The sequence below is a fragment of the Spinacia oleracea genome, chromosome 3, assembly GCF_020520425.1.
Source record: "Spinacia oleracea cultivar Varoflay chromosome 3, BTI_SOV_V1, whole genome shotgun sequence".
Classification (NCBI taxonomy): domain Eukaryota; kingdom Viridiplantae; phylum Streptophyta; class Magnoliopsida; order Caryophyllales; family Amaranthaceae; genus Spinacia; species Spinacia oleracea.
This window is the reverse complement of record NC_079489.1, coordinates 43400444-43421510: the sequence shown is the minus strand read 5'-3', so window position 1 is coordinate 43421510 and position 21067 is coordinate 43400444. Positions and strand designations below refer to the sequence as shown.

Here is a 21067-nt window from a genome sequence, read left to right as displayed (position 1 = left end):
AAAACATAAACGAATAATATCTAAGTGTCTAAACATGAAATCAAAGTCCACATAAGAAAAAGTAACTACACATAATCCAAATGAAAATAACATAATCGAACATCTAAAAGTCCAAATAAGAAAAAGTAACTAAACATGAAATACATCATTTAGCAAACATGTTCCAATCATAGATGATCTGCTCAACATCATCCACAGCTGCTCTAGACTCCTCAGACGGCATGACGTCTCTAGCATCCAACAAAGGCTGTATAGCCCTAAATAGCCTCTCCACCCACTGCAATATCAAATAATATGTTAGTGCAATATCAAATAACATAAAAACTTTCCTATATATGTGTTCAAATACTTAAATAAATATAAAGACACTCACATATGGTGCATTTGTCCGATCCGGAAATGCACCTGCATGATCCACGTTAGCTACACGAGGATGCGAATACCGAACTAACCAAGGAAGGTAGTCAGAGGAACATGTGGATGGATCAAACTCCGCTATCTGAAACTCGGCTAAAAATAGCCTGAATCCTCTCGGGAACATCTGCCAAGCCGACTCAGTGGAGGCAATGGAAAAGCGAACCTCATACAAATGGCTCTCTATCGGCCTATATGCAAACTCTGGTGTCAAAATAGGGGATGGAATGACCTGGACATACCCTAACTGACGTAAAACACGGTCCGGCGTATATGGCTCAATAATATCACGATATCGAAGCCAACCACAAAATGTAGTCCTCGGAACAGTCGATGCAGGATCAGGACCGTAAGGCAACCAAGTCACCTATAGTTACAATATTAATTGAAAATCAAAATCAGAAGTTATATTGCAATTAGTTGCAAACGTAATACATATGAAAATAAATTATTTACCTCTGCAGATGTCAACCGATCTATGGACCTACGAAAGGACTGTAATCGAACTAAACTCTTGCCCTCATTTCGGATGCTCCACATGACGGCACGAGCTCTACCAGGCTCACATGTAAGTCGAGAAGTGTGTGGCCGAAAAGTAGGGAAATACTCATATATCCATGCTTGCAGAAGCGTCAAACATCCGGCGATGCCCTGAGCTCCACCGCGACTAGCCACCCCAAGCTGGCGATAAAGATAGCATAGGGTCGCGGAACCCCACGAGTACTCAGCAATACTCTCTACACCACCATCCTTAAGCTCAAGTATGCTCGCTGGTCTCAGTCTACTGACAGGCTAAATCGCACTCCTATCAAAGATAAACCTAACGTTCACCAACTAAAAATATAGCAAGGGAAGCAGGGATCGTATCCACAGGGAAACAATGTTCTTTCTACTATTAATTAACTAATCTAGACTACTGGTAATAAAGAATTGGATTGGTTTGTATATTAAGCTAAGGCAAATAATCAAACTGGAATATAACAATATTAAGGGAATCTAGGACAGCGGTTCAGCATAAATGCAGACCGGGATTGGACAACGGACAATAACAATTAATTAACAATCATAACTAGGAAAACATGCATCTCTCGAATCTTATGAATTCCTTAGGATAGAACAACTAGCGGGCTCTCGCTACGTACTAGAAATAATTCCTATCTAATAGCCACAGACCAAAAACATCAGATTTATACCTCTCGGCGCATAATCTAAGGTTAATCAAACTCAAATCAAAATAGTCCGGCAGAGCAGAATTGACGAGCAATAATAATAAGCTATAGAAATTATAATCAATCAATCAAATAATCAAGTCCACATATAATCCCAATCATGCATTCATGGATCCCCTAAACCCTAGATATTAAACTACTCACTCATGATAACTAATAACAAAGCGATTAACATAATGGAAAACATGATCAAAGCAATAGAATAAATTAAAGTAAGAAGCAGTACCTAATTCTCGAACAATGGAAATTGAAAGCTTGTGTTTTTATATAAATCGAACTAAGTGTTTGAATTAATGTAGAGAGGAAATAAAACTTAGAGAAATAAACTAAGGGTTTAGTGCTGGAAAATAAGATGCCACTAAAAATAAAAGGGGCTAGTATTTATAGTTTGCCCAAAATATAGCCCAAAACCGGAAATAAAAACTCGCGCATAAGTGCTGGGGTTGGCGTCGCCCGATCGGGCGTCGCTTCGCCCGATCGGGCGATCCACTCGATAGTCGGCCCGATCGGGCCAAAATCCGCCCGATTGGGCGGTTTGTGAACTCTCCATACAACCTCCAGATTGACCGCCCGATCCGGATCGGGCGAAATGCGCCCGATCGGGCGCGCGTTGATGATTCCATATTGCTTATAAATCCGCCCGATGGTTGCATTTCGCCCACAGCTTCCAGGGCGATTTGCAATCTTCAATGTAGCTCACCCATATCACTGAGTCTAACTCCCGGGGCTCAACCATAAGCATCCAAGGCTCCCGAAAGTCGACGATGGAGGTCCCGAACTTCTCGGACTCATATAGTGGCCTAGATCAACAATGAAACGGGTCTAAAACGACCAATTTCTCATAATCAAACCTGAAACTCAAGGCACACTCAATAACACACATTAGTAATAGAAACGGCTCCTAAGAGCACGTTTGACACATAAAAGCACTAAGGGACGGGGGTAAAAATACTATATAAAACATGCATATCAAACCTCCCCAAGCCAGATCCTTGCTTGTCCCTAAGCAAGGAAATCATCGATGAACACAAAACCAACTTCACCCCCGACATAATTCAAAATGAAAAACATAATTCGAGGCAAAATCCAACAAGCATGCATCAATGTTAACCAATCAAATTCATTCAACCGCCAATCCACCTCAACAATCGTCACGCAAAGCGAACCACAAGTGTACAATGGAATTCAAGACTAGTGCTCACACACTCGTCACTCATTTATGTGGCGGATAAAAAATGTACCCGTTCGCTCCCCTCCCAACATATATGTGTACAATGCCCTCCCAAACTCACAACACTCGTGTGTCTAGAAAAACATGCACTCAACCTAGTAGTCGATTCGGAATGTGTCATGTCATAACTTGCATTGATAAACAACTACTTTCACATTAATATGACTCTATGCACAAAGGTCGGAAGGTCTTCAAAGCTTGTAATGATAGGCTTAGGTAGAGGTGCGGTAAATTTGGGTAAAACGTGAGCTTAAAGCCTTGGCTTTGGGGAGCATAAATCCTAGCAAAACCATGGTCAACCACAAATGATGACCACAACCACAACTTCCACTCAACACATGATGAAACAACAAACAAACCACACTATACTTTCTTGCCTTTCTTTCACAATTAAAATCAATCACTCATAAAGATAAGAAATTACAATACTTGAGTGAAACAATGCTTTGAATTTTCTTGAGAATAACGATTTTTCCTTCTTATTTTTTCTTTCTTGCTCAATCTCATTTTTTTTTTCTTTTTTTTTTTTTTTTTTTTTTGGAACCTTCACACGATTTTTTTTTTATTCTCCTCATCTCATTCATTTTTCATTTCATTTTTTTCAACAACAATCATGATAAGAAGAACTTCCCTTTTCAATACTCAATATGCTCAAAATGTACCACACTACAACTCCCTCACCTCACTACTATTAGCTCCCCCAAGCTAGGCTTGGGACTAGTAACCAATGGGGAATTTACGGGATTGTAATGTGGTTAGTCACCGAATAAATGGCACAAGCACAACATGGGAAGAAAAAGAGGGAACAAACGTATCTAATTTCATCTGAAGGCTACCTAAATAGAAAAATGCCTTCGTCCTCCACAATGTGCATGTATATGAGTCATAAAACATTACTAATAGTTGCAAACCAATACTCAAAATCAATGGCACACCAGGAAGCTATCACACATCCTAACCAAGTCAACTAGTCAAGCACCAAGTCCACAAGTAGTTAGTCGGAGTTGACTCATGTTTAGGCATCAAAACAATCGAACATCAAATCATGGCTAACACATCTACATTGCCCATCATCAAACACCAAGAATCAAAACAATTTTCAATCAAAGGGGCACAGGGAAGCATGATTTTGCATTCATCGGAACGTATTTTTGTATATTTTTTTTTAAGCAATAAACTAATATAGAAAGCATTAAACACACCAAAATAAAGAAATGCGAAAAGAAAAGAAAAACATACCTACAATGTACAAGTAATGTGAAACCCCCCCCCAAACCAAATCAGACAATGTCCTCATTGGCTCAAGGGTATCGAACCAACTCGATCTCATCTCCATCATTGACGGCCATTGCCGCCATCATCATCATCATCACCATCATCTCGGCCACCATGCCCACTAGGACCCGCTCCCCACCCTCCGTACTGGGTGGGTGTGAAGGTGCCCATAGAACCCGGAGCTCCATATCCCTCCGCGGGATAGGTATACCAGGTAGGGTGCTCGTAATCTGGGGCAATATAGCCCTGCCTGGCATACTGATCATAAAATGGGAACATGGTCCTCTGGTGATCAGCTGCGAACTCCCGGAACCCGAGCTCAAGTCTGCTCAACCTCTCATCAATGGACCCCTGATCCTCATGAACTACCGGGCCACTCTGGGGCCTCCCCGTGTCTCGACGCCCCCTCCTGAAGTAGGTGCGAGGCTCTGGCTGTTACTGATGGGGCTCTAGCTGAGGGTCAGGCTGAGGCTGGGGGTCAGGCTGAGGCTCTTGCTCAAATCCAACAAATAGATAATGAGCCTGACCGGGTCTGAAACTATTGCGGCCCTGAGGGTCAGGCAAGGTGAAAAGCCTGTTTCCCTCGAACATCCAGTACATGGCTCCCGGCCTAAATAACCCATGCTCCCCCTGTAGCCTACGGAGTCCAGCAAAATAAGCCAAATCAAGCAAGTTGCTACCCAGAACTGGAATCTGGTTAGCCTCAGTAAAATTGGCCGTGGCCATGGCTATGTGGGTGGTCAACCCACCAATGGTAATCTTGGTAGTATGTGTGGAGGTGGCTATGGAGTAAAATTGAGAGGCCATGTGATGTGCAAGGTTCATTTTGTAGCTCTCATCTCCTTCGGAAACGTAGCCACCTAGGATCTCTAGCTCCGTACTCCTAATGTTCTGGGTCTCATCCCTACCAAAGATTGTAAATCCTAGGAACCTGTAAAAGACAATGGGTACCGGGTGTTGTATCTTGGAAGCATGCAAATGTTGCATACTCCCGGGATTATCATTGCCCGTAAGCTTTCCCCACATGGTGCAGTTGTTATGGGTCTCCTTAGGTTTCCTACTATATGTGGTAGATAATCCAAAAATCCTACCAAAATCAGATAAGCTCATGGTGTAGGTTCTATTCATCACACGAAATTGAACCGATGACACGGTTCGATAGCCATCCCTACGCACATTAAAACTACTCAAGAATTCTAGAGTCAACCGTCTAAATGTGAGACGGAGCATACTATACATGTTACTCATACCAACACCAACAAAAACACGTTTTACATCACGCTCAATTCCCATTTCATGCAAGGATTTCTGACATATAAAGCGAGTAGGGATTACCTCCCTCAATTTGAGGTGCATGAATCGTGCTCGTTGCTCCTCCGTAATAAAGATGACATCCGGAAAATCCGTGTCGGGCTCGAATTGCGGTGGTGGAGGTGGTGGTGTTGGTTCCCGAGCTCGGCTTGTGGAAGCCTCATGTTGATTTCTTGGTACCCTCGTGCATTTTCTTTGTGGTCTATTTGCCATTGATGAAAAATCTGAATTTTTGAGTTTTTTTGAGCTTTTTGGGTGAATTTGGGGATTTTGTGGGGATGAGAGAAAACTTAAATCGGTTAGGTGTAGGTTGTAGAGGATGATGAGAGGATGATTTTGATGAAAGAATTGTTGAATTTGGTGGAGATTTGAGGGAGATATGGTGGTTTGAAGTTTTTGGAAGTTGGGGTTTAATGGAGGAAGTGAGAGAAATTTAGGTTGAAGATGAAGAGGAAGTGAAGAAATAAAGGTGGAATCGTTGGTTTATTGCTGAAATCGCATCGCGCCCGATCGGGCGACATTTCGCCCGATCGGGCGAAATGCGATCCTTTTCTTTTCATCCGTGCGCGCCCGATCGGGCGCACCTCGCCCGATCCGGATCGGGCGATTTGCGAATGCTCATTTTCTTGACTTTTTCCTGCCCAGAATCATCCTTGACTTTTCCTCGAAAATTTCATCAACCACCCGATCGGGCAAAATAATTTCGCCCGATCGGGCATTCCACTCGTCTTTTGCGCTCGATCGGGCAAACTGACGCCCGACTCGGGCGTTCCACTCGCAAAAGCGCCCGATCAGGCGAAATTATTTCGCCCGATCGAGCATTCCACTCGCCGGACCGCCCGATCGGGCATGCTGCGCCCGATCGGGCGGAAATAAACTGCAAGAAACTCATCCGTGCGCGCCCGATCGGGCGCACCTCGCCCGATTCGAATTGGGCGGTTTGCAGCGTGCTTGGCCTTGTGCGTAATTTCACTTTTTCGAACTTGGAGCTTTAGGCCTGCACTTTATTAAACACCCAAATAGCGTAATGCCCTCTTCTCGCCTCACTAACACCAAAAACAATACTTAAACACACTTAGGTATGGAAATACTAACTAAACACACAAAAATAGAATGAAAAATGCAAAAAAAAAAAAAAAAAAAAAAAAAAAAATCAAACTTATACTACTTAAAGCGATAAAATACGGGTTGCCTCCCGCAAAGCGCTGGTTTATTTCTAGGTCCCGCTCGACCTTGTTACCTTGAATATGCAGTTTATGAGGCGGAGGGATTGAGGTGATGGACCTCAACCACTCCTACAGTAGCCCCATCATGGTACAACTTCAGACGTTGCCCGTTGACCTTGAATCGTTCACCATTCCCATTCTCTACTTCAACAGACCCAAACTTGCTTACCATAGTCACAGTGGATTTAAGTTTTCCAGGAAATAACTTAAGCCTAGAGTTAAAAAGTAGAACCTTGTCGCCCACCGCGAACTCTCTATGCAAAATGTGATTGTCGTGCCACTTCTTGGTCTTTTCCTTGTAAATCCGGGCACTATCATAGGCTTGTAGTCGGAATTCATCGAGCTCACCTAATTGAAGTAACCGCTTCTCACCGGCTAGCTTTGCATCCATGTTGAGCTGTTTGATTGCCCAATAAGCCTTGTACTCCATTTCTACTGGTAAGTGACACGCCTTGCCATACACCAACCGATACGGGGAGGTACCAATAGGTGTCTTAAAGGCGGTTCTGTATACCCATAGAGTATCATCTAGCTTATTGCTCCAATCCTTCCTAGACTTTGCCACCACTTTCTCAAGGATAGATTTGATCTCTCGGTTGGAGACCTCAACTTGACCACTCGTCTGAGGGTGGTAGGCTAGTCCAGTGCGGTGATAAACTCCATACTTGCGCAGGAGCGCATCCAGATGCTTCTCATGGAAGTGTGACCCTCCATCACTGATCAAAGCGCGCGGAACCCCAAATCTAGGAAAAATGATCTTCTTGAACAGGGAGATGACTGTCTTAGCATCGTTAGTAGGTGAGGCAAAGGCTTCCACCCACTTTGACACATAATCTACAGCAACAAGGATATACAAGTTACCTTTGGACGATGGGAATGGTCCCATATAATCAATTCCCCACACATCGAAAATCTCAACCTCAAGGATCCCGTTCTGTGGCATCTCATACCTCCTCGAAATAGTGTCGGCCCTTTGGCACGCATCACAAGCCATAATAAAAGCCTGTGCATCTTTGAACATAGTAGGCCAGTAAAAACCACATTGTGACAGCTTAGCATTTGTTTTCGACGGTCCATGGTGGCCACCATAAGGTGAAGAATGACACCTACTGATAACACCTCGAACTTCCCATTCTGGAATACAACGCTTGTATAACCCTTCAGCAGTCTCACGAAACAAATAAGGATCGTCCCAAAAGTAGAACCGGACATCATGTAGGAATTTCTTCTTCTGTTGATATGAAAGATCGGCCGGAAGAATTCTACCTACAATGTAGTTAGCCAAATCTGCGAACCATGGTGACTGACTGGCAAGTGCAAGTAAATGATCATCCGGAAATGAATCATCAATCGGTGTAGATCCCTTACCATTGTCATACCTCAATCTAGACAAGTGATCTGCAACCATATTCTCAGCCCCTTTCTTGTCGCGGATCTCTAGATCGAACTCCTGTAGCAGTAGTATCCATCGAATAAGCCTAGGCTTGGCTTCCTTCTTAGAGAGAAGATACTTAAGGGCCGCATGGTCAGTATAGACTATCACCTTGGATCCAATCAGATAGGTGCGGAATTTATCCAAGGCATAGACTATAGCTAGAAGCTCCTTCTCAGTAGTTGCATAATTAACTTGAGCTTCATCCAAGGTCTTACTTGCATAATAGATGGCATGTAAAACCTTCTCCTTTCTCTGACCCAGCACTGCCCCAACTGCATAATCACTTGCATCACACATTATCTCAAACGGAATATCCCATTCGGGAGAACGGATGATGGGAGCCGAAATCAGTGCCTGTTTAATCCTGTCAAAGGCTTCAAGACAAGCATCAGTAAACACAAACGGGGCATCCTTGAGAAGGAGCTGGGTAAGTGGTTTAACAATTTTAGAGAAATCCTTGATAAAGCGGCGATAAAACCCCGCATGACCAAGAAAACTTCTAACACCCTTCACATTAACTGGAGGGGGTAATTGTTCAATCACTTGGACCTTAGCTCGATCCACCTGAATGCCCTTATCAGATATCAAATGTCCCAAAACCACCCCTTCAGTAACCATGAAATGACACTTTTCCCAGTTCAAGACTAAATTTCACTCTTCACATCTTTTCAAAACTTTAGTCAGATTTAGCAAGCAAGAATCAAAAGAAGTACCATAGACGCTAAAATCATCCATAAACACTTCCATGATAGACTCAATAAAATCAGAAAAGATACTCATCATGCAACGTTGGAAAGTAGCAGGTGCATTACACAGACCAAAAGGCATCCTACGATATGCAAAGGTACCATATGGGCAGGTGAAGGTGGTCTTTTCCTGGTCGTCTGGATTTATGGGAATTTGAAAGAAACCAGAATAACCATCCAGATAACAGAAAAACTTGTGACAGGCTAGCCTTTCTAACATTTGATCAATGAAGGGAAGGGGAAAATGGTCCTTTTTAGTAGCAACATTAAGACGCCTATAATCAATGCACATGCGCCAACCTGTGACTACCCTAGTTGGTATCAACTCATTTTTTCATTTCTCACCACAGTTGTCCCCCCTTTCTTAGGCACTACCTTAACGGGACTCACCCACTTAGAATCAGACACAGCATACACTATACCCGCATCAAGCAATTTCATAACTTCATCTTTTACAACATCTTGCATGACAGGGTTCAAACGACGCTGGGGTTGAATGCATGGTTTATGATTTTCATCTAGATGTATCCTATGCATACAAAAGTCAGGGCTAATACCCTTTAAATCATCAATACTGTACCCAATGGCCTTTTTGTGCCTTTTCAACACAATAAGAAGTTGGGATAACTGGCCTGCATCAAGTGCAGTACTGACGATCACAGGGCAAAGTTGTTCATTATCTAAAAACGCATACTTAAGGTTAGCAGGAAGAGGCTTAAGTTCGGGTTTCTTTACCTCTTTAACAGAACAAACCGGCCGAACTAACCTCTTCAATTTGGTGCTCTCCGGCTCAGATTCTCCACCATTAAGAGCCAACTCCAGAGCATCCACTTCAGCACTCCAAGAACTGCTATCACCTGCAGAAGACTCACAACAAAGCACTGCCTCCAAAGGGTCTCTTTCGAGAACTTGGGAGACGTTATCACGAGTAATAAAATCGACTACATCTATGCGATAGCATTGTTCCTCCTCTAGCATGGGACTTTTTAAGGCACTATTCAGATAAAAGTCACCTTATCATCCCCAACAGACAATGTCAATTTCCCACTTTTAACATCAATTACCGCCCCCGCCGTATGAAGGAAGGGTCTACCTAAGATTATGGGAATTTGAGAATCCTCATGCATGTCTAATACTACAAAGTCCACAGGTATATAGAATTTACCTACTCTAACAGGGACGTCCTCTAAAACACCTAAGGGGTATTTGACAGAACGGTCGGCCATTTGTAGAGTGATATTGGTAACCTTAAGCTCACCCATATTCAGTTTAGTACAGACAGACAAAGGCATGACAGACACACTAGCACCTAGATCACATAAAGCTTTATCAATAAATACGGTGCCAATGTTACATGGGATGGAAAAACTCCCGGGGTCCTTAAGTTTAGGTGGAGACTTGTTTTGCAAATAAGCACTACATTCCTCAGTGAAAGCTACAGTCTCTACCTCACAAAAAGCACGTTTTCTGGTCAAAATATCCTTCATGAATTTAGCATAAGCAGGAACTTGTAAAATTAATTCAGTAAAAGGAACCGTTACCTGCAAATTTTTGACCACTTCCAAGAATCTGCCAAACTGCTTGTCTAGCTTATTCTTGAGTTGTCGGTTTGGGAAGGGGAGTGCAATAGGTGGTACTTGTATATCCGCCCCCTTCTTAACCGCAGTTGTAGCCTCATTCTCATTGACTATCTTTTCAGCTGGTTCCTTTTCACCCATAACTATCTTCGGGATTTCCTAACTGACCAGATCACTAGCAGACACCCCGGAATCAACCTCAACCGGCATAGAAGGACCATCATAATCCCTACCACTCCTCAATGTAAATGCATTAGCAGACTCCCTATTTTCGGGCTGTGAAGGAAGTTGGCCTGGTGGCCTCCCTGCAATAGTAGTAGCCATCTGTGCCAACTGTGTATCAATGATCTTGTTATGAGCAGTAAGAGCATCGATTTTTGCATCCTTTTCACTTAGAGATTTTTGCATTTGTAGCATCATGTTTCTCATCTCTACTAGCATAGGGTCAGGCTGTGTGGCTTGAGGTTGTGGTTGTGGGGGTGATATGTGTTGTCTAGAGAACCCAGGTGGCCCACTAGACTGTTGGTTGTAGTTGTTTCGGGGTTGGTAAGATTGTTGGTGTGGGGGTTGATATCGTTGTGGTGGTGGATGTTGAACTTGGTGAGGGTTTTGGATGTTGTTGCTCCTGTAGGAAAGCAGAGGGTTATTTTTGTAGCCCTCATTGTAAGAGTTGGAGAATGGGTTGTTTTGTTTGTAGGATTGAAAAGCATTACATTGTTCAATAGAGCTTCTACATTCCTGTGCATAATGACCAGACATTCCACAACTTTCACAAATAGTAGTAGGTTGGGCACTCATAGCAGCTACACTAACAGGTTGGGCAGATTGAGCATTGGCCGCTTGCATATTATCGAATTTATAATGTAAAGCAGTCAATTGGGCAGTTAATTGTTCAATAGAATTTAAATCATGCTTACCACCCCTGTTAGATAGACCTCTAGGATTTCCATACTGGGCATTGTGAATGGCTATCTCCTCAATCACCTCCATAGCTCTAGGCACCTCAAGTTGCATGAACCTCCCACTGGCAGCTGAATCCAACAAACATCTAGACTCATTGCCCAGATCATTATAAAACTGCTGAATCAAGAACCAATCTTCCAAACCATGGTGCGGGCATTCTCTTTGCAAATCCTTGAATCTCTCCCAAACCTCGAACAAACTCTCATCCGCTTGTTGTGAGATACCTAATATCTGACCCCTCAGACGAGCCGTTTTCTCAGGTGGAAAATATTTAACATAAAAAGCAAGAGCCAAGGATTCCCAATTATTAATTTTCAAAGTCGCCCGATTCGACCCATTAATCCACAGTTTAGCTTTCCCACTCAAAGAGAACGGGAAAAGTATCTCCATAGTCTGCTCCGGAGTCAATCCCTTTTGCTTGATGGTGGAGCAATATTGGATAAAGGACTGAATGTGAAGATTCGGATCTTCACCTGGTTCCCCACCGTACTGGCGTCTCTCGATCATGTTAATCAATGCAGGCTCAATCTTGAAGGTCTCAGCAGCAATAGAAGGCATGATCGCCTTTGGTAGCACGGACAGACTTGGCTTAGAATAGTCCGTAAGCCGTGGGGTAGGTGGCGGTATCAGATTTTCGTCACCCATCTCTATCTCTGAAACTGAATCTGTATCTGAAGGAAAAAGATCGCCAATATTATGATCAGAATCAGAGTAATTCCCACACTGTGCAATGAAAGTTCTTCGTCTACGAAAGGTTCTTTCGGGCTCAGGATCGAATGGAGTAAGATTACTAGTACCTACGGTCCTCGGCATAGACAAAGACTACAAAACAATGTGAGATCCGGTCTCAAGGAACGTGAGTTCCTTGAGTAGTAACAAACAATAATCTAGGATAAGAAATCAACAACAGAAAATAAAACCGTTTCCCCGGCAACGGCGCCAAAATTTGACAGGCTAAATCGCACTCCTATCAAAGATAAACCTAACGTTCACCAACTAAAAATATAGCAAGGGAAGCAGGGATCGTATCCACAGGGAAACAATGCTCTTTCTACTATTAATTAACTAATCTAGACTACAGGTAATAAAGAATTGGATTGGTTTGTATATTAAGCTAAGGCAAATAATCAAACTGGAATATAACAATATTAAGGGAACCTAGGACAGCGGTTCACCATAAATGCAGACCGGGATTGAACAACGGACAATAACAATTAATTAACAATCATAACTAGGAAAACATGCATCTCTCGAATCTTATGAATTCCTTAGGATAGAACAACTAGCGGGCTCTCGCTACGTACTAGAAATAATTCCTATCTAATAGCCACAGACCAAAAACATCAGATTTATACCTCTCGGCGCATAATCTAAGGTTAATCAAACTCAAATCAAAATAGTCCGGCCGAACAGAATTGACGAGCAATAATAATAAGCTATAGAAATTATAATCAATCAATCAAATAATCAAGTCCACATATAATCCCAATCATGCATTCATGGATCCCCTAAACCCTAGATATTAAACTACTCACTCATGATAACTAATAACAAAGCGATTAACATAATGGAAAACATGATCAAAGCAATAGAATAAATTAAAGTAAGAAGCAGTACCTAATTCTCGAACAATGGAAATTGAAAGCTTGTGTTTTTATATAAATCGAACTAAGTGTTTGAATTAATGTAGAGAGGAAATAAAACTTAGAGAAATAAACTAAGGGTTTAGTGCTGGAAAATAAGATGCCACTAAAAATAAAAGGGGCTAGTATTTATAGTTTGCCCAAAATATAGCCCAAAACCGGAAATAAAAACTCGCGCATAAGTGCTGGGGTTGGCGTCGCCCGATCGGGCGTCGCTTCGCCCGATCGGGCGATCCACTCGATAGTCGGCCCGATCGGGCCAAAATCCGCCCGATCGGGCGGTTTGTGAACTCTCCATACAGCCTCCAGATTGACCGCCCGATCCGGATCGGGCGAAATGCGCCCGATCGGGCGCGCGTTGATGATTCCATATTGCTTATAAATCCGCCCGATGGTTGCATTTCGCCCACAGCTTCCAGGGCGATTTGCAATCTTCAATGTAACTCACCCATATCACTGAGTCTAACTCCCGGGGCTCAACCATAAGCATCCAAGGCTCCCGAAAGTCGACGATGGAGGTCCCGAACTTCTCGGACTCATATAGTGGCCTAGATCAACAATGAAACGGGTCTAAAACGACCAATTTCTCATAATCAAACCTGAAACTCAAGGCACACTCAATAACACACATTAGTACTAGAAACGGCTCCTAAGAGCACGTTTGACACATAAAAGCACTAAGGGACGGGGGTAAAAATACTATATAAAACATGCATATCATCTACTACCACTCTTGTCAACAAACAATGATGTACCAAGCATCAACAACATCCAACCAACCACACTCGTCTCAACGGAGCGCTGACTATCACGACAACAATCGACTATGGAATCAATGGCAACACCTCCACCACGCCAGTGAGACTGAGACTTCATATCTTCCACACTAACTCCAAGTAGCTCAATCATATCAACCTTTAACTGCACGGAGTCACTTTGGGCAGAAATCAATCGCCCATCAACTGGAATGCGAAGGATATGCCATACATCATGCAACATAATAGTCATCTCCCCAAAAGGCATGTGAAAAGTGTTCGTGTCAGGCTGCCAACGTTCAACGAACGCAGAAATCAAAGGCATATCGATGTGTGCAAACATGCAATATGGTAGGTGGGCTAATCCAGTCGCATCTACGCGTCGCTTCAACTCCTGTGACTCCTTTGACTCTCTCCAGTAGTTAAGTGTCGAACAAGCCTGACTTCTATTCTGGCACAACAACACCTTTCGCTCTTCCCCATCCCAAATCTGTCGGGCGACATGCCCCCCAAAGCTAGGAATGACGCTTCCATCAACCGGGCCACCCGAGATATGAGACCTAACTATCCAAGACTCATTTGCCAATTGCTTCTGTCGTTTACTCATCCTCGCAGTGCTCGACTCAGATCTAACAAACTTCCCTCCTTCACCCTTCATAATCGAAACAACATCTGGTACAGAATCATCGTCACTAGCCACATCATCCCTAGCCACATTAACATCATCCCTAGCCACATTAACATCCTCCCTAGCCACATTAACATCCTCATCCTCCAAAGCCAACTCGGCCTCCAGCTCCTGCTCAAAGCCATGATCCACATCCTCATCATCAAACGGACGAGAAGACTCACTCTCATGCACCGGTTGCATAACTCGTGCAACCTGCTTCTCTCTCCTAACTGAAGCATCAATACATCGATCTCGAGTATGTCGAGCACCAGAGTCAACATCGCTAGTGAGATACACGGAGGAAGATTCCCCAACTTTTTGCTATATATTTGAAAATCAATAATTAATTACCATCAAAATAATTTATAATCATGAGTATATTTTTTCTTATTCTCATAACAAGTATTTTTTTTATTAGCATCAATGGAGCCAAATAACACTATCAATTTTGAATATTATTTCACTATTCATAACAAATGCCTAATATTTAGTAAACTCAAACTTAGGTATTTTTTATTAATATGATTATTTTTTTACATTTTTTCTACTATTTACGCTAGTTTTTTCAAGGTACAAGAGTGCTTATAGTAAAAAAAAAAAAATACATTTTTTCTACTATTTATGCTAGTTTTTTCATTTTTATTTCATTTAAATAAATTATTTAATATATATATATAGTCATCTTTTAAGATTATGTTTATAATTAATTAACAATACAAGTTTAAAACGTAATAATTATAATTAATAAACATAATAATTACAATTAATTTTATAGTCAAGACCATGGGAAAAAGGTGTCGATTTTATTTTTTAGAAAAAGTTGTAGACTTATGCATTTTAGGCTCCGCCCATGGAATGGACTTATGAAATTTAAGCTCGTTCCATGGCTTGAGCTTAATCTGCATAAGTCTAAACCATGGACGAAGCTAAAATCGCATAAGTCCATGACTATTTAATTTGTTAAAAAAAAATAGAGACTTATGCATTTTAGGCTCCATCCATGGATGAGGCTTAATTTACATAAGTCTATACCGTGGAATAGGCTCAATTCGCATAAGTCTATGTTTCCTAAACCCAAATTCGATTTCTGTACGCACATCCACAACAACATTAACATTCAACAACAAAACTTCAAATTCAACAAACAAATTTAAAAAATAAACCACACAATTCAACCCAATGTGATTTGCACTTTGTCGTTAAAATCGAACTAATTGAACAAACAATAAACCACAAATATCATCCCAAAACAGAAAATTGAAAATCAAAAAACAACAGTACATCAATTCTAGCAAATTGCAATACAGAAAAACCCAACAAATTCGCAGCATCTAATTGAACAAAAAAATGCATCATCTAATTGAACAATAGGTTCACGAATCCAGAAAAAATCAGACTTACAATAGGTTCTAAAATCCAGAAAAAATCAGACTTAAAATCAGACTTAAAATCAGACTTACAGGTTGTGCTTTGCTCTTCCTCGCCGGTTTTTTAACTCCCTTCGCCGCCGGTTGCTTGGCTCTCGTCGCCGGCGGTTCTTTTCTTGGCTTCGCAGGATGGTTTCGGCGACCCGTCATAAGATTCCGCCGGTGCTGCTGCTGCTAGATCCAAAGGAGAGTCGGACGTGAGCTACCGTCGTCGCTGGGTTGTTCAACAAGGTGGGGGTTGTTCGTCGGAAACTTGGCCGGAAACAACGACCTTAGTGGCTGGGACGTGCTGCTGCGAGAAGAAGATCGAGCAACAGGAAAGGGGAACGATGGACGACGGGTTGCAGCGAAGAAGATCGAGCAACAGGAAAGAAGATTGAGCAACAGGGAAGGGGAACGACGGACGACGGAGACGGTGGTGGTCGGCCGGCAAGAAGCGCCACTGGTTTTCCGACCACCTTCACCAGCCAAAGGTGTTGCGGCCCCGCCCTCTGACTGCCGGCGTTGAGTGGTTTTACGTTTGTGGTGGTTGTGGGATTTTCTCTCTCCAAGATGGATGAGGTGAAAGTTGAAAATCAGATTTGGGAAGTTGAATTAAGTAAGGGTATTAAGGGAAAAAAGTGAGAAATATTGGGGCGGTTTTGAGTAATGTAGGGCGGCTTTTAGCGCTCCACTTATTTATTTTATAATAGCCATACTATAGCAACGCCGATAAAACTGTTGCAGAACAGGGCGTTGTTATAATCCTTTTTTCTTGTAGTGATACTTTATGATGTGTGCCCTCCTTTACTGCTCCCAACCCGAATAAGAACAAGTTAGAACTCCAAACGTCGTTCCTCCGTAGAAAGTCCACAGCACGTTCGGATGCGCCTTAGTTTCAACCAATTAGGATTTAATCTAAGGTATATTGTATTCGTGATCTCACTTTAATCTGATAGGCAAAAGTATGAAAAAACTCGTGTGTATATTATGATCATAGACCACATATATATAGGAAATAGAAAAATATAGGTTGCCAAAACCCTAATTAGATTTTAGGCGGTTTTAGGAAAAATCCCAAAACCCTAAAATAATTAAGGCAACCGGCCATGTGCTTGGTGCACAAGCAAAGCCACGCATGGGATTGATGTGCACCAGCCATGCGTACGTGCTGCTTGCTGCGTGGGTTGGCGTTGCTTGGGCTGGCGCTACGCGCTTGCCTTATGCACATGCACTGACCTGTGCGCATGCCATGGGCGTTGCTCGCTTGCCGCCCCTTGGGCGCTAGCTTGCGTGATGGCTCCTCGAGCAATGGGTCGACGCTCATGGGTTGGCATGTCGCTCGTCGTGCTTCCGATTTTTTTTTCGATTTTGGAATTATTTCCGACTCGAACAATATTTCCCTTTCCTATAATATTATGTCTATATTCCGATTCCGGTAATATTTTCGTTTCCGGCAATATTTCTATTTCCGATAATATTTTCCGTTACAAATCATATTTCCGTTTCCGGTTATTTTCGACTTCGATAATATTTATATTTCCGATATGAACCATATTTCCATTTTCGGCAATATCTTCAATTCTGGCAAATATTCTTGTCTTGCCTTTTGATGGTTTTTTTAGCTCCCACTGAAACCAACATCCATCATTTATGAACATCTATTATTAGAGTATTTACTGAATATAATATTCACCTAAATACTTGATCCGTTCACGTATTATTTGGGTGATACTACGGGTTCAGTCAAGAGTAAGTTGTTGCATTAATAATATTAATTACACTTGAACTGAAGTAGTCTCTAACTAGGCATTCAGATCACTTGATCTCACTAAATACTTAACTAGCTTAATTAATACTGGACCTCATTGGACAATGATCGAGTGACCCTAAGGGTTGGTAACCGTTTCAGTATTTAATTCTGATTGGTTACAAATGCATTGAAACTTTACCTACAATTCTTTCTCTCTCCAATTAATTATGCTTATATATAATTTTATGTTATATGTATCTTAGGGGTTGCTAACCCTTAGGGTCAACCAAACATTTCCCCATTTTTTAGACTTAGCATTAAATGCAAACTTTGACCAAGTACATATTTCCTTCACCTACTATAATCATTCAAAATTTAATGCAACTTGATAAAAATAGATGGGTATAAAAATTGACTTAATTAGATATAGTCGAAAGATACACTTATTAAAAATAAACGGGAAAGGATAACTTATTTCCAATAATTTTTAAAAAAAAGAAATGCTATATTTTCCTCTCTATTTCATTATATTACTTTTTCTCTCCTCCTATCCACTATCTCATTACCTCCATTCTTTTTTTCTTTTATTTTTATCAATAATCATTCCTGTAAAGAAACAAATAAGGAAAACTATTTCACAATTGAGTCTTCCTTGAAAATTATTTTGCATGTAAAATAATTACATTTTTCTTTCAAACACAGGAAACCTAGCTAATAAACATATGTATTTAGGTTGATGGAGTTGAGTGTTATTGATCTTTAGCAGAAAGCAATAATAAATCTGAAAATCTTTCATTGATGAACTAAATTCTTATAGTCAAAAGGATGAAACCCCATCAGAGCAACAAGTATGAAAAAAGTGAGAAAGACAGTTGCAATGCACTTTGAGCCTTAAAAAGTCAGAAAATTCAATTCTGGCATTAAGAAAAAGAGCATAATAACATAAAACTAACTATTATTACAAAGAAAGACCATCTTGTCTTTCTTCTTATCCTGTAGTAGAAAAATGGGAAAAGAAGAAAGAAAAGCGCATCTCTATCATAATTATGGTACGTAATTAACCAAATAATACTAGTTATACTAGTACGTACTACATTATTACTACATACTAAAAGATCGATCATTTTCGTGACCATACAACTAGGTTGTATCTAACAAGATAACCCTGAGGGCTGAGTACGTTTGCTTATCATCTTCCCTCCGGGTGTAATGGGAAGAGCTCAAGGGTTTTGTCTTCCTTCTGCGGGTTCTCGTCCGAGCTTTCAAATGTCAGCCAGTTCCTATACTTCCTCTTGTATGGACTCATCTGTTGCTCCTCTATGTCAGCCTGTAATGAAAACTATACAATGAATGAATGCATGATTATATTGAACAACCCTTGATTACTATTCAAAGAGTAGTCCGTAAGTATGTAAGTAGACGTTACACATAACACATAACACATATGACATATACAATTATACATACCTTAGTATCTAGAGTTAAGGTTATGGATGTGTCAACTTGAGTAGTAGCAGTAGCAGCAGTAGCAGTAGCAGCTGTAGGTGTTCTAGGATAGTGACTAAGGCCAAGGTTGGTGCGTTTCTGCTTTTGTCTTTCACGAGCTTTATGATTTTGAAACCAGTAGAACACATTCTTCCCTTCGATCTTACCGTACTTGCTTAACTGTTCTGTTATTTGTTCTATCTGTTGCGCGTTCGGAGTCCGCATTCCTCCTCTGTATAACATCTCCAAGATCCCTATCTGTTCTTGTGTTGGATTCCATCGTGTTCCTCCCGCCTGCGATTCCACCTACCACATATAATTCAATTCACCTTTTTTAATTACTCTTTTGTTTTTGTTAGACTCCTTAATTAGGAAAAGGCTACATGTACACCACCATTAATTTGTTGACACATCATCAAACCCACTAAAAAATGAGAATGAAAGACAATAAATATGTCATTTCAACCAATAAAAAAGCATGGTGTACACTAGGTGTACATATAGTAGGATCCCCTTAATTAAGAGTTGAGAGTATGGGAATGGTCAAACTCACTTAATTTCCTGAAATATTGCTCCATTTTACTTTTTACGGTATTCAAGACATGACTTAAAACGTAAATAGGTTTAACTAAGGATATTAACATAGTTAAGAACATAAATTGGCTATTATTATGGCCTATCATTCAAAAAAGTTGTTAATATATAGCTAAACTAATAGTATGATGGAGCATGCATTTTAGAAAATATTACCTGGTGAGAGGGTGAATGATTATTGAGATGACAAGGAGAAACATGGTTTCTAGGGCCGTTGTCGGGTTTAATGAAACTCTTGAGATCAAAACAAGGAGTAGCAACGACATTGTTGGTGTTAACCTTAGGAGCAAGAGGTCGAAACCGCTTGCAACCGAGAGAAAAGCCAGCTTGAGGGTCATGAGATTGATGATTATCCCAAAACCCACGTGCAAATGGGTGAACCTTCATGCTACTACTACCCATGACTTCCAACTTAACAAAACAAATAACGAAGCTAAACTAAGGATGAATTAAGAAAGGCAACGTGCTTATTTTCTAAATTCTAATTATATAGAGAGAAATTATTAGTTTAGTTATGATGATGAATAATGATAATTATATATGGTAAGAGATGATATAAAGAATTGAATTAAAGGACAAGAGAATGAAAGAAGATTTATGATAATAAAGGTATGAAAAACAAGTGGGAAATGAGGTGGTGTTTGGAAGAAACAAGACCAAATGATGAACTGAGGTTGACTTATGATTTCAAATTGCCAAAAAGAAAATAAAGTTGGATGAATGAATGATGGGAATTGAGCGTGTGGGTAGAATGTATGCGTGTGTTGTTGAGGAGTCTAATCATCGGCCCGATTAGGGGTCGTGTTTTTCTTGCTTTCATCATCATTTTTGTGTGTGCTTTTCGGTGCCCTTTCTTTGCCTCTCACTTTATTATGTGCACATTTATAGTAAAGTTGTGACAATCGAGTACTTGATTTGATTACCTACTAATGGACTTCATTTATTTTAAACATAAATCTCGAGCCAAAGGTCATGTTGTTAGGTTAAATTAGTAGTAACGATTAGGGAGCAACTTTTGAATTCTTGGGTTTTTTAGGAGCTGCACGTAGCTGTCAAATTAGTGGTTGATAGTTTTCAATTCTCATCACATGCATGTATGATGGAGTAATTAGATAAGTTGAATGGGCAAGTCAGGTCCTGATATTTTATGAGCCCGAAAATCATAATAACAGAGCCTTTATAATGTTATATACCGAGTGCATTATATACACTAACTGGGTACAATGCTTTGTTTTCTTCATTTTTTTTAAATAATTCAACCGCGTAAGATATCTATTTTAGATAGAGTGTAAAACCAAAATATTTATGAAAATAGAAATAATAACGGTTTTTTCATGAAATGCCCATGGGGTTT

At 40.9% G+C, this 21067-nt stretch overlaps 2 protein-coding genes and 1 non-coding gene across 5 annotated transcripts; 1 reads left to right on the top strand and 2 right to left on the bottom strand.

Moving 5' to 3' along the window:
* Positions 1-145: 145 nt before the first annotated feature.
* LOC130469656 (uncharacterized) lies at positions 146-16052 on the bottom strand. The gene is made up of 6 exons (XM_056839066.1): positions 15936-16052; positions 15757-15831; positions 13831-14796; positions 871-1206; positions 374-781; positions 146-277 (listed from the first exon to the last, which is right to left on the bottom strand). Exons 1-6 carry the CDS (start codon positions 16050-16052, stop codon positions 146-148), a joined length of 2034 nt encoding a protein of 677 aa, XP_056695044.1.
* On the top strand, positions 11547-11653 carry LOC130470909 (small nucleolar RNA R71). The gene has a single exon (XR_008931625.1). It is a non-coding gene; the product is annotated as a small nucleolar RNA R71 (small nucleolar RNA).
* Positions 16053-18533: 2481 nt separating the features above from the next.
* Positions 18534-20561, bottom strand: LOC110778049 (WUSCHEL-related homeobox 4). Of its 3 annotated transcripts, none has more exons than XM_021982611.2 (3): positions 19870-20561; positions 19102-19413; positions 18534-18973 (listed from the first exon to the last, which is right to left on the bottom strand). In XM_021982611.2, the coding sequence occupies exons 1-3, from the start codon at positions 20113-20115 to the stop codon at positions 18824-18826; spliced, it is 708 nt and encodes a 235-aa protein (XP_021838303.2). In that variant the 5' UTR covers positions 20116-20561; the 3' UTR covers positions 18534-18823. The 3 variants fall into 3 exon arrangements, with proteins under 3 accessions (XP_021838303.2, XP_021838300.2, XP_021838301.2); XM_021982608.2 differs by having other exon boundaries at positions 19102-19425; positions 19870-20555; XM_021982609.2 differs by having other exon boundaries at positions 18534-18961; positions 19102-19425; positions 19870-20551.
* Positions 20562-21067: the final 506 nt, after the last annotated feature.

Coding starts and splice junctions, on each gene's coding strand:
- LOC110778049 (XM_021982608.2), bottom strand. CDS start 20,115: ATGGGTAGTAGTAGCATGAAGGTTCACCCATTTGCACGTGGGTTTTGG. Junction 19,426..19,869: donor ATCATTCACCCTCTCACCAG/GTAATATTTTCT, acceptor TATATGTGGTAG/GTGGAATCGCAGGCGGGAGG. Junction 18,974..19,101: donor CCTTAACTCTAGATACTAAG/GTATGTATAATT, acceptor TTCATTGTATAG/TTTTCATTACAGGCTGACAT.
- LOC130469656 (XM_056839066.1), bottom strand. CDS start 16,052: ATGACGGGTCGCCGAAACCATCCTGCGAAGCCAAGAAAAGAACCGCCG. Junction 1,207..13,830: donor GCTCCGTTGAGACGAGTGTG/GTTGGTTGGATG, acceptor AGTGCGATTTAG/CCTGTCAGTAGACTGAGACC. Junction 782..870: donor ATCGGTTGACATCTGCAGAG/GTAAATAATTTA, acceptor TTGTAACTATAG/GTGACTTGGTTGCCTTACGG.